Source organism: Cervus elaphus, chromosome 14 (assembly GCF_910594005.1).
Source record: "Cervus elaphus chromosome 14, mCerEla1.1, whole genome shotgun sequence".
Lineage (NCBI taxonomy): Eukaryota > Metazoa > Chordata > Mammalia > Artiodactyla > Cervidae > Cervus > Cervus elaphus.
The window spans coordinates 6,026,571-6,038,731 of NC_057828.1; the positions used below are offsets into that span (position 1 = coordinate 6,026,571).

Sequence of the window (12,161 nt, forward strand, 5' to 3'; positions counted from 1 at the left end):
ATAGGACAAATTGCAAAGCTGAATTAAGATGGTAGAGACAGATTTATATTTATCAATTACAGTAAATGGACTTGATTCACCAGTTAAAGATAAAAATCATGACATAGTGATAATCACTATATATTAAGAATGCACCAAGAGATATAGCAGTTTAAAGTGTGAGTGCCTCAGGTTAAAAATCCTTAAAATAGGACTCCCCTGGTGATCCACTGCTTAAGAATCTGCTTGCCAATGCAGGGGACCCGGGTTCAACCCCTGGTCCTAGAAGTTTCCCCATGTGGCAGGGCAACTAAACCTGTGCACCAGAACTGCTGAGCCCATGCTCTCGAGCCCGAGAGCTGCAACTGCTGAAGCCTGCATGCCTAGAGCTTGTGCTCTGCAACAAGAGAAGCCACTGCAGTGAGAAGAGAAATGTGCATCACAGCAAAGAAGAGAAAGCCCACGCACAGTAAAGAAGACCCAGCACAGCAAAGAAAACCCAGCGCGGCCAAAAAAAGTAAAGTAAATAATTTTTTAAAATCCTTGCAGTAGGTGAAGTGAAATTGGTAGAACTACCCTGGGATCAGTGGACAAATTCACCATCATGGTGGGAGTTTTATTAATTGTAGGTCACACCTAGACAGTGTGTTAAAATCAGACACATCACCTTGCCAACAGAGGTCCATATACTCAAGGCTGTCTATGGTCTTTTCAGTAGTCATGGATGCATGTGAGAGTTGGACTTTAAAGAAGGTTTAGCGCTGAAGAATTGATGCTTCTGAACTGTGGTGCTGGAGAAGACTCTTGAGACTCCCTTGGACAGCAAGGAAATCAAACCAGTCAATCTTAAAGGAAATCAACCCTGAATATTCATTGGTGCTGAAGCTGAAGCTCTCATACTTTGGTCCCTTGATGCGAAGAGCCAACTTGTTGGAAAAGACCCTGATGCTGGGAAAGATTAAAGGCGGGAGAGGAAGGGGGCAACAGAGGATGAGATGGTTGGATGGCATCACCAACTCAATGGACATGAGTTTGAGCAAGCTCCAGGAGATGGTGAAGCACAGGGAAGCCTGTCACGCTGCAGTTCATGAGGTCACAGAGTCAGAGACAGCTTAGTGACTGAACAACAACAAAGTGTCTAATTTATGGTATCAGGAAATAACAATAAATTTTTTTTTAAGTTGGAGAGGTAATAAGATATAGTAAACAATATCACAAATGGAAAAAAGGATGTATCTATACACTGGATAGAGGTTAAAAGAATACTATCAACTGTATGCCAGCAATTTTGAAGATTTAGACAGTGAAAGAAGAAAAAAGCTTGAATAATATTTATTAAGCCCAAGCAGCGATTAAAAATTTTCCCAGAAAGGAAACACTGGGTTTTATAAGTTTTGTAGGTGAGGCTTTCAAAGACTAGAACATCTGAGTTTTGTAGAATTATTTTTCCAGACTGTAGACAAATAGGGACTAAACAATTTATTCTGTTAGGCCAGCTAACCCTGACATTCAAATAAGACAAAAACTTGACAGTGGAAAACAGATTTATTTCATAGAGACTTTACAACCTAACCAAAGTGTTAGGAAATCAAAGCCAATAGTATTTAAAAAGAATAATATCCAAAACCAAGTTGGATTGATCTCAGATGAGCAGGAATTTAATATTAGAAAATCCATAAATGAAATTCAAAATTTTATCACATTAATAAAAGATGAAAAAAATCATGGTCATTTCAATAGATAAAGAAAAAGCATTTCCTAAATCACTCTTCCATGATATATTCTTTTTTAAAAAAATTTTATTGAAGTATAGTTGATTTGCAATGTCGTATTTCAGTTATCCAACACAGTGATTCAGTTTTACATATATCTGTAAATATAGATAGATACACACACACATATATATTCTTTTTCAAATTCCTTTCCCTTACAGCTTATTACAAAATACTGAGTATGGTTCTCTGTGTTATATGTAGGTTGTTGTTGGTTATCTGTTTTGTATATAGTAGCATGTTTGCCCTTGATATATTCTTCGGTTCAGTCGCTCAGTTGTGTCTGACTCTTTGCAACCCCATGGACTGCAGCACGCCAAGCTTCCCTGTCTGTCACTGGAGCTGGCTCAGACTTATATCTATCGAGTTGGTGATGCCATCCAACCATCTCATCCTCTGTCATCCCCTTCTGCTTTCGATCTTTCCCAGCATCAGAGTCTTCTAATGATCAGTTCTTGGCATCAGGTGGCCAAAGTATTGGAGCTTCAGCTTTAGCATCAGTCCTTCCAATGAATATTCAGGACTGATTTCATTTAGGATTGACTGGTTTGATCTCCTTGCAGTCCAAAGGACTCTCAAGAGTCTTCTCCAGCACCACAGCTTGAATGCATCACTTCTTCCACGCTCAGCTTTCTTTATGGTCCAACTCTCACATTTGTCCATGAGTACAGGAAAAAACCATAGCTTTGACTAGATGGACCTTTGTTGGCAAAGTAATGTCTCTACTTTTTAATATTCTATCTAGGTTGGTCATAGCTTTTCTTTCAGAGAGCACACGTCTTTTAATTTCATGACTGCAGTCACCATCTGCAGTGATTTTGGAGCCCAAGAAAATGAAGTCTGTCACTGTCTCCATTGTTTCCCCATCAATTTGCCATGAAGTAATGGGACCAGATGCCATGATCTTAGTTTTTTTAATGTTGCGTTTTAAGCCAGCTTTTTCACTCTCCTCTTTCACTATCATCAAGCGGTTCTTTAGTTGCTCTTCACTTTCTGCTGTCATCTGCATGCCTGAGGCTATTGATATTTCTCCCAGCAATCTTGATTCAATGAGGAAGAAAAGGAACTTTCTGAAGCCAGTAAGGTATAACTATTAGAAAAAAATAGAGAAAACATGTTATATAGGGAAGCATTAGAAACACTCCCTTTAAAATCAGAGACAGAGATGCTTGATACGGTGTGTATTCAATATTGTATTGACAGTCCTAAGCAGTAATGTAAGACAAGTAGAAGAAATTAGAGGCACAAGAATTGGAAAAGAGGAATGAAATTTTTATCCGCAGGTGATGTGGTCATTTACATAGAAAACAGAAGGATCTATAGACAAAATTATGAGTTTAGCAAGGTGACTGGATATAAGTTTATTGAAAGTCATTTGTATTTCTGTACATATGCAAAACCCACTAAAAAACACTGAGAAGGCATCACAGTAATATCAGAATACCAACTTAAGAAGTCAGTCTAAAACAAATATGCTGGACCTCTAAAGGGAAAGTTGAAGACTTAATAAGAGATATTAAATAAAACCTTAATAAATAGAGGAATATGTCATATTAATGATTGGAAAACAATTTGAGCAGGGATTTTCATGGAGCTTGATGATGCTAAATTTTGTATGGAAGAGTTAAGGGCCAAGAATAGCTTGTCACTTCTAAAAAGGAATGGCAGGGGACTTGCCCTATAGGATAACAAGATTCATGATAAGATGTAAGGATTAGATGTGGAGTTGTATAGACAGAAAGATCATCTAGTAGACTAGAATAGAGAACTTGTGAACACCAGTATGTGTTGCTACATAGCAAAGGTGGCTGTCAGTCAAGAAAGTATTCAGCAGATAGAACAGGAAAAAAAAATGGCCATCCATATATTGGTGAAAATGAGACCTTGAAGAGGCAGAGACCATTGACTGAAAAAGAGAAGATTGATAAATATAAATTTGAGTTCATTAAAATTAAGTTTTTGCCCATAAAAGTTTTTTTCCATCTAGAAAATGGAAAGGAAGTTAAAATTGGGAGAAGATATTTGCAGGACATTATATTGACAAAGGGTTAATATTAAATATATACAAAGAACTATTGCAAATTGACAAAAAATCAATTAGAAAAGTGTGTAAAACACAACATTTCACAAAAGAGGAAATATACATGGCTGATAAATATGTGGAGATAACATCATTAGTGATTAGGTAACTAACTATAAACCAAACACATACCTATTTGGGAAAATTCCTGTAATTACATATAATGTACTTCTTTTTTTGTAAGTTGAAAGCAACCAAACTAAAAATATGTATTTTTTAGACTTCTATTTTGATGCAGTGAAGTGCTTAAAAAGGAAGGGGAGAAAATCGAAATAGGATTCAGCATGAGTGTTGGGAGGAGGCAGGGGATGGTAGGAGAGAATCTTATGGTTAAGTGTAGATTGTTGTCAGAATCATAGTTTGTGGATGTTTATTGCATTATTTAAAAAATCAGGTAAAAGTGGGCCATGGCCTTTCTGTGTGGTCTCCAGTAGGATAGCCAGTGGGGAGATGTGGTTCATTGGGGGCCATTTTTGGAAACCATTCAAACTGTTGCTAATATTTGTATTCACTATGTTGCTCTACGGTGTATATAATTGACAATTTAGGCACTGGGGATATATTAGTGAACAAATAAATATACATTCCTTCCCACTTATAGCTTATGTCTTACATGATAAAAATTAAACTATATAATAGGTTGATAACAAGGACAGTGAAGAAGAGAGGAATAAATCAGGGAAGGAGATAGGGAATACTGGGAGGTTGGGAGTTGCAGTTTCAAAAATGTATTGTCTTTGGAAGGCCTCATTGATAAACTGACATTTAAGCAGAGACAAAAGGAAGAGGTTTAGGAGCCAGAGGAGCAAGGGTGGAGCAAGAAAACCTTTAGGAACTAAGGCAGTTCAGAGCTGGAAAGTTTGGTTAGTATAGTAATAATGGAAGTAGTGACACGTGATTTTATTTTGAAGATAGAGCTTCCGAATTGTGAAGGGTGAGAGAAAAAAGGAATCACGGATAGCTTCCAGCTCCCTGACCTGCGCAAGCACGGCCATTGGAGACTGGGACTGGTAGGTTCAGAAAGATGAGGGTTTTTTAAGAATAGGTTTGCAATGCCACTTAAAAACTAGCTGCTTCAGGGCTTCCCTGGTAGTCCGTTGGTCATGAGCCTGCTTACAGTGCAGGGACACTGGTTTGATCCCTGGTCCAGGACGATCCCACATGTTCCAGGACAGCTAAGACCATGGTGCCACAACTGCTGAGCCCACACCCCGCAGCTGCTGAAACCTGTGTGCCCTGGAGCCTTCTCTGTAACAAGAGCAGCCCTCACACTGCAACTGGAGAGGAAACCCCGGTCCCTTCAACTAGAAAACCCTCAAGCGGCAGTGGACACCCAGCATAGCCATAAATCCATTAAGGAAAGAAAAGCTAGCTGCTTTAAAATGACAAGTTATATACCCTGTTTGACTTCCATTTTATAGCAAGGGAAGCTGATAGAAAGAGGGTTGAATTTAATTAATTAATTTAGGATAGCACTAAAAAAATATTTAGTTTTGACTGCATTGGATCTTAGTTGTAGATCTTATAATGCGTCGTGGGCTCTTTGTTGTGATGCGCAGGCTTGTGGTGGCTGGGCTCCAGAGCCCCACAGCGTGAGGGATCTTAGTTCCCTGACCCGGGATCAAATCTGGGTCCCCTGTGTTGGAAGGCAAGTTCTTAACCTCTGGACCACCAGGGAAGTCCTGAGGGTTGAATTTATACTTTGTTGTCTTTAATAAGTCTTTTCAGAAGAGTGAGGAGTCTTGTTACCTACAAATCAGACTCTGTTGATTTTATTTTATTTATAAATTTCACTGACTTTTATCAGCTTTTTGCTAGAAAAAGTTCTGAGGGTAAACGCAAGTTTATTTAAAAATTTTTTCTTTCTCTATAGTTTTTTAATAGAAATCTGTTTTTGACTGGGGTAGGTCTTCGTTGCTGTATGCAGGCTTTCTCTAGTGTGGCAGGTGGGCGCTCCGCTTTGTCGCAGCGTGTGGTGGCCTCTTGTGAAGGGTGGGCTCTAGCCGTGCAGGCTTTAAGTGGTCGTAGCGCGTGGGCTCCATAGTTGTAGCGCGTGGGCTTAGTTGCTCTGTGGCAGGTGGGATCTTCCTTGACCAGAAATTGAATCAGTGTTCCCTATATCACAAGGTGGATTCTTAACCACTGGACCATCAGGGAAACCCATATAGGGCTTTTGTTTTGTTTTGTTTTGTTTTGTTTTAAAGGACAAGAGATAAAAGATGAAAAATAATTAAACCTTACTTACTGTTTATTTCAATTCATGTATCTCTCCTTTGATGTTGTATGTCCACCTTGGTTTAACCCATTTTATAGGTATTTAGTTGCTATATGCTCTTTGGGCTTGGCACATTTTAAAAGCTGTTTTAACTGATACTGAATATTTTGTCTGTCACTTTCCTGTGGTCTCTTGCCAAGACATGTTTCAACATGTTGCAGAGGTTTTCCTAGGCATGCTCTTGAAATCTTAAACCTGTTACTTAATCTTGGTAATTCCCTCAGCCCTGCATCTGTCTCCTAGGGGGTGTGTCCAAAAGAGGAGGAGATACTAGAGAGCTATGTGATCTACAGGGGAGGTATTGATTGTAAGTTTCACTTTCAGCTAAAACTGTACTCATCGTCATCAGTGTAGAGGTTGGAACATGCCTGAACTGATTTCTCTTGCAGACTTCACTCGAGGGAAGTATAGATGGTTTTTACTCTTAATTACGCTCTTCCATTTTTTTTCAGAATCAACTAGAAAGTGATCAGAAGAACTGCAGCACTTGGCTAGGGTGCTCTGATATATGTGTCTTTTTTTACTTCTACTTGCTGCTTTTTTTTTTAATATCCTAAAGAGAATTTTCTACTTTAGAAGATACTTTATAATTTTTTTTTCCCCGCTTACACTTAACAGCAGACTTCACATCACTTCACTGCCAAAATGACATCATTTTCCACCTCTGCCCAGTGTTCAGCATCTGACAGTGCTTGCAGGATCTCTCCAGAACAAACCAATCAGGTAAATTATTTTTAGGCATTCCTGTTTTTCTTCAAGTTTTTGAATAGATTGGGGCATGTCGCTGACTTCATTGACTAGGATTTTATGTAGAGCAGAAAAGATTACTTTTTAAATGTCATAAATAGCATCAGTGCTCATAAATTTGAATTGATCATTGGTTAAATAAATATTTAAAGATTTCAGATTGCTCAAAATGGCACATTTTAAACACCACCCTGTTTTAGGATATGACTGGCTAGTGGAGAATTTGGGGCCAAGTTATATGTTTGTCTTCCTTCTCACTTCATTGTAGCTAGTTTGTTTTCTTTAAAAATCACTTTTAAATTGTAAATATAGCAAGTGTATTCTTATTAAAAAATTCAAACTTTTATCACATATTTATCTGTATAGATTCCTGTGACCATCTCCTCCCTTCTTCCCTCAAAGTTCTCTCCCCCTAAGATAATACTATTATCAATTTGGTGTGTCTTGTTCCAGATCTTTTCCTTTAACATGAAAATACGTAATTTTGTTTATGACTTTATATATATTGCACCATATAAAAGTATTATGTATGTTTATGATAAAGCTGGAATTTGGATTTGATAAGGGAAAATGTGGCTTATGTAATAAATGGCTTTTTCTTAATTGGCCATCTCTAGATGGAAACAGGGGAAGACCTCAAACCTTAAACAAAAATAAATTCCAGAGAGATAGATTCAATGTAAAAAGTGAAATGATAAAAAATATTAGAAGGAAATTTAGGAGATGTTGTAAAACTTTAGAATAAGAGCAACTTTAAGACAAAACCAAAGAGGCTGTAAGAGGAAGAGAGAAACAAATTCGATCATATAAAGTGAAAAAAGTTAAATTGTTTGACTAAAGACATACTCCACAATCAGACTCAGGAGATGGCAAAGTCACTGTTCCTTATATGTATATACCACACCTTATTTATCCATTCATCTATCAGTGGTATTTAGGTTATTTCCATATTTTGGCTATTATGAATAATGCTGCTATGAACAGTGGCATACAGATGTTTACTTGAGTCCCTGCTTTCAGTTCTTTTGGATATACACCTAGAAGTGGAACTGCTGGGTCATACGGTAATTCTATGTTTAACTTTTTGAGTAACTGCCAAACTGTTTCACAGTTGCTGCACCATTTTACATTCCCATTAGCAGTGCATAAGAGTTCCAGTTTCTTTATATCCTCTCCAACACTTTTGTTATAGCCATCCTAGTGGGTATGAACATGCTGTCTTTTAAAAATGTGATTTTTCAGAAAATTAGCAAGTAATAGTCTGATCATCTGTAGTTACTAGATGCTAAATTAGTCTGCCAGGGTTTGTTTAAAAAAAAAGTTTAAGGTTTGATTTTCCCTTGGATTTCAGAGACCACTCTGATTGAAATGTAAGTAGCAAGTTTATTTTATGTTTATATCAGGTACGACCAAAACTGCCTCTTTTGAAGATTTTGCAAGCAGCAGGTGCACAAGGTGAAATGTTCACTGTTAAAGAGGTAAGCGGGGACTTCCCTAGTGGTCCAGTGGTTAAGATTTTGGCTTCCAGTGCAGAGGGTGTGGTCAGATACTCTTCTGAGGACTGAGTTATGTTAAATACTTACGCACTTAAATAACTTAGTTTCTAATTTTTTTTTTTAAACAAAAATTCTTTAAGTGGAAAAAACTCTATTGAAACATTAGTCTCTCTGAACTGCTTGGATTTAATAGAGTAAATATCTAACCCTTCTTAAACAGAGGGAAGGAACAAAATTATCAAGCTTTTTTTGACTTTTCATAAAAGCTTATCAGGGCTTTCCAGGTGGTACAGTGGTAAAGAATCTGCCTGCTAATGCAGGAGACACAAGAGATGTGGGTTCGATCCCTGGGTTGGGAAGATCCCCTGGAGGAGAAAATAACAACCCACTCCAGAATTCTTGTCTGGAAAATTCTATGGACAGAGGAGCCTGGCAGGCTACAGTTGATGGAGTTGCAAAGAGTTGGACACAACTGAGCACACACACAAAACAGCTAGCACCTATGAGCAGTGCTTGTGTCCCTGAGTCATTCTCCCTCTTCAGGAAGCAAGTCTGGAGGCGTTTCAGGTTTTCTAGAATACTCGTATTTCCATTGTCATTGTAAGTTAAGTGTATCATTTTGGACTTTATATTTAAAATTCTGATAAAACTTTTTTCCAAACTCTTATTAAAATGTGGATTTTTATATCAATAAAGTTGTTATAATGCATTATGCAGTCTCCTTCAGTAGCATGGCAGAGTTTGCCTGAGTTAAGACAGAATTACGCATATATTGTTTCAGGAAACTTTTATGGGGGAAAAGTTGGGCAGTCAGTTTACACAATAAGCTCTTTATTATGAATCTTGACACTATTTGGTACATAAAGAGGAATTTTCTCATTTTTACTTTTAAATACTAGTTATCATATGTGCCTTGAGGCAGTATAGTATAATGAAAATGGTAGTATGTACACATTCAGAGTAGTGTTTTTAAAGATCTTATTTTGTATACTTAGACAAAAATGTAATAGACATAAATGTAAAACTTCCTTTTCCTTACAGTAGACGTTCTTTCTCATCTTACTTTTCTCTAGATATTCGATTAGATATGAGAGCTCTGTTAATACTGGGATGCGTTGCCTGGGATGGAGGAGAGCCTGAGAGCATCGTTACTCCAGTAAAATAGAAACAGTGTAGGGAAAAGTTTGTGCAAATATCTAATAATTCTTGGGAAGTCAGGGACTAAAGATAAAAATTGCTGCTTTGATCTGTTTTGTGGTCTGTGATAAAATTCTTACTGTCATCAAGTGAACTTAACTGTTAAGCAATTTAAAAAAAAAGGACTTTATGGGTGGCCCAGTGGTAAAGAATCTGCCTGCCATTGCAGAAGGTGCAAGAGATGCTGGTTCGATCCCTGGGTCGGGAAGATCCCCTGGAGTAGGAAATGACAACCCAATCCAGTATTCTTGCCTGGAGAATTCTATGGACAGAGGGACCTAGTAGGCTATAGTCCATGGGATCTCAAAGAGTCAGACACAACTGAGCACACGCTCACACACACACTACCCACACACAGTTTTTTAAAAAATCTACTACCTGGAGGAAACATTTGGAAAATTAGATAATTAAAAATTTTTGAATCACTGACTTCTATGTCTTCCCTTCTATTTCGTTAAGTCTGTGAAAAGGTCAGACAGACTAAATTTTTCTTTGATAAACACTTAACTTGTTTTATGCACTTAAAGTGCTTCTGTCTTATTAACCATTGTACTTCAGTTTGCCAGAAAGATTTAACTGAACACACAGAGTTGGAAAACATTTTTATGATCCAGGCAGATTTAAAGTTTATTACTTCTAGTAATAGAACAGATCCCTTTATTTGGACTGGTGAGAACATTTTTAAGGGGATACCTGGTAAATTCACCACTTTTCCTCATTATCAGACTGGTATATTTCTGTTCTAAAAAGTAAGGGTCTCTTAGTGTCCAGAATAATAGTAAGTAGATGAACTTAGTAACTGGGGGCAGCTATCCTGTTGTAGGGTAGTCACATTCATAATAAGTTACCTCTCTCTCTAGCAAACAAACTTACCTCCTCATTTAGTTTGTATTTTGGGCCGCAACTAGACAAATCTCTTTGTGGTATTTTATTCCCATGTAGGTTATGCATTATCTAGGCCAGTATATAATGGTGAAGCAGCTTTATGATCAGCAGGAGCAGCATATGGTATATTGTGGTGGAGATCTTTTGGGAGAACTACTGGGTCGTCAGAGCTTCTCTGTGAAAGATCCAAGGTAAGAACTGAGCGTTTGTTTATCTTTTGGGGTGCTTACACCTAACCACTTAATCCCCATGGTTATTAATATTTATTTAATCCTTTAGTCCACAAGTTATTTGTTGGGCCTGCATATATCAGGTGACTGTGAGGTACTGGAAACATAATAGTGAGCAACAGTGTCTGATTTTATGGAGTTTAATGAGTAGTGAGACAGTAAACACTGTTCCTCATCTTAATTGAATTGTCACATCAGTACATAGTAAAATTATATATGGTAAGTGTTACATAAAAGAGGTACATGAGACTATTGGGGATGGGATTCAGGGTCTTGGGGTTGAAAGGTTCCTTGAGGAAGTGATATTTGAGTTGAGAGCTGGATGATTAAATACTCGGGGGAGCCTGTTGAAGGAGAGCTTCTGGCAGATTGAACATCGTATATAAAGGCTTGGGTAGGAGGGAGCTTGATGTGACTAGGTTAGATTTTATGAAGCATTGTTATAGAGAGGAAGAATGAGCTGACGAGAAATGTAGAATTGCTGGGCAGTTTAAGGTTAGTGATGGGCTTCATAAGAATCACACTAGAGCTATTCTGACCTGTTGCGTGGCATTTTCCAGCTGCATCGGGTACTTGGTTATTCACTTAGACAATCAGGAGCTAATTTGTAGTTGAGAAGTCAGTGTTCTCTTTCTCTCTCTATAGCTTTGTGATCAGTTTTTCTAAGACTCCCTTCCAATAAAATGTAAAACAACCTTTAGAAGGAAGGAGTAGTCTTAAAGGAAATCTCCCCACTTGGGTTACTGTTAGCTTATGAAATAAAATGTAAAATTTTTTTATGAGGGCAGAGTAATACAAGAGCTGGGGTACTAACATGCTGATACTTAATAATTAAAAAAAATGTATTCTGGGGGAAAAATTCTGCCTCTTTATATGTTATAGAGAATGTTGGAACATAGCGTATGAAAAATATATTTAACATATTAATGGAAAACCATGTGATTATTAATTTTTTATTTTATCTCTTTTACAGCCCTCTCTATGATATGCTAAGAAAGAATCTTGTCACACTAGCTACTGCTACTGCAGGTACGTCACATCATATTTCTTCAGTCCTTATCACAGTTTTAACTTTAAGAGGGCAAATCATGGGTAAACAGGGAGGATTTAGATGGAAATTGAATGCTGTTTTTCCATGACTTGGGGGGGATGGCTGTCACACAAAATGTTGCTACTACTTATTTGACTTCATTGTAAACATTTTCAAATATACTAAAAGTAGAGATTAGCATAAGTAAAGCCCACCTCTTAGACTTAGTAATTGTTAATGTTCTGCCGTATTTGCTTCATCTACATGGGCTTTAAAAGAATTAATAGTAATAAACAAAATAGTAACTCCATAACATTACCCAGCAGCCAGTTCATGTATGTTAACTCCAGTTATTTCAGAAATATCTTTTACATTTGGCTTATTCAAATCAGTATCCAAACAAAGTCCACACTTTGCTTTTGGTTGATATATCTTGCTAAGTATTTTTAATCTATAAAACTTAACCCTCT

General features: G+C 37.4%; 1 protein-coding gene across 3 annotated transcripts in view; it reads left to right on the plus strand.

The window, feature by feature from the left end:
* MDM4 (MDM4 regulator of p53) overlaps positions 1 to 12,161 on the plus strand; it is a 39,635-nt gene that overhangs the window by 12,652 nt on the left and 14,822 nt on the right. For 2 of the 3 annotated variants that reach the window (XR_006344915.1, XM_043923672.1), the window contains exons 2-5: positions 6,725 to 6,829; positions 8,257 to 8,331; positions 10,489 to 10,622; positions 11,635 to 11,690. Coding sequence is in view for 2 of the 3 variants with exons in the window: in XM_043923672.1 (XP_043779607.1) it covers positions 6,752 to 6,829; positions 8,257 to 8,331; positions 10,489 to 10,622; positions 11,635 to 11,690 (343 nt within the window). In the remaining variant the exon portion in view is untranslated. The remainder of the gene's footprint in view (positions 1 to 6,724; positions 6,830 to 8,256; positions 8,332 to 10,488; positions 10,623 to 11,634; positions 11,691 to 12,161) is intronic. The other variant, XM_043923673.1, reaches the window with a different exon arrangement.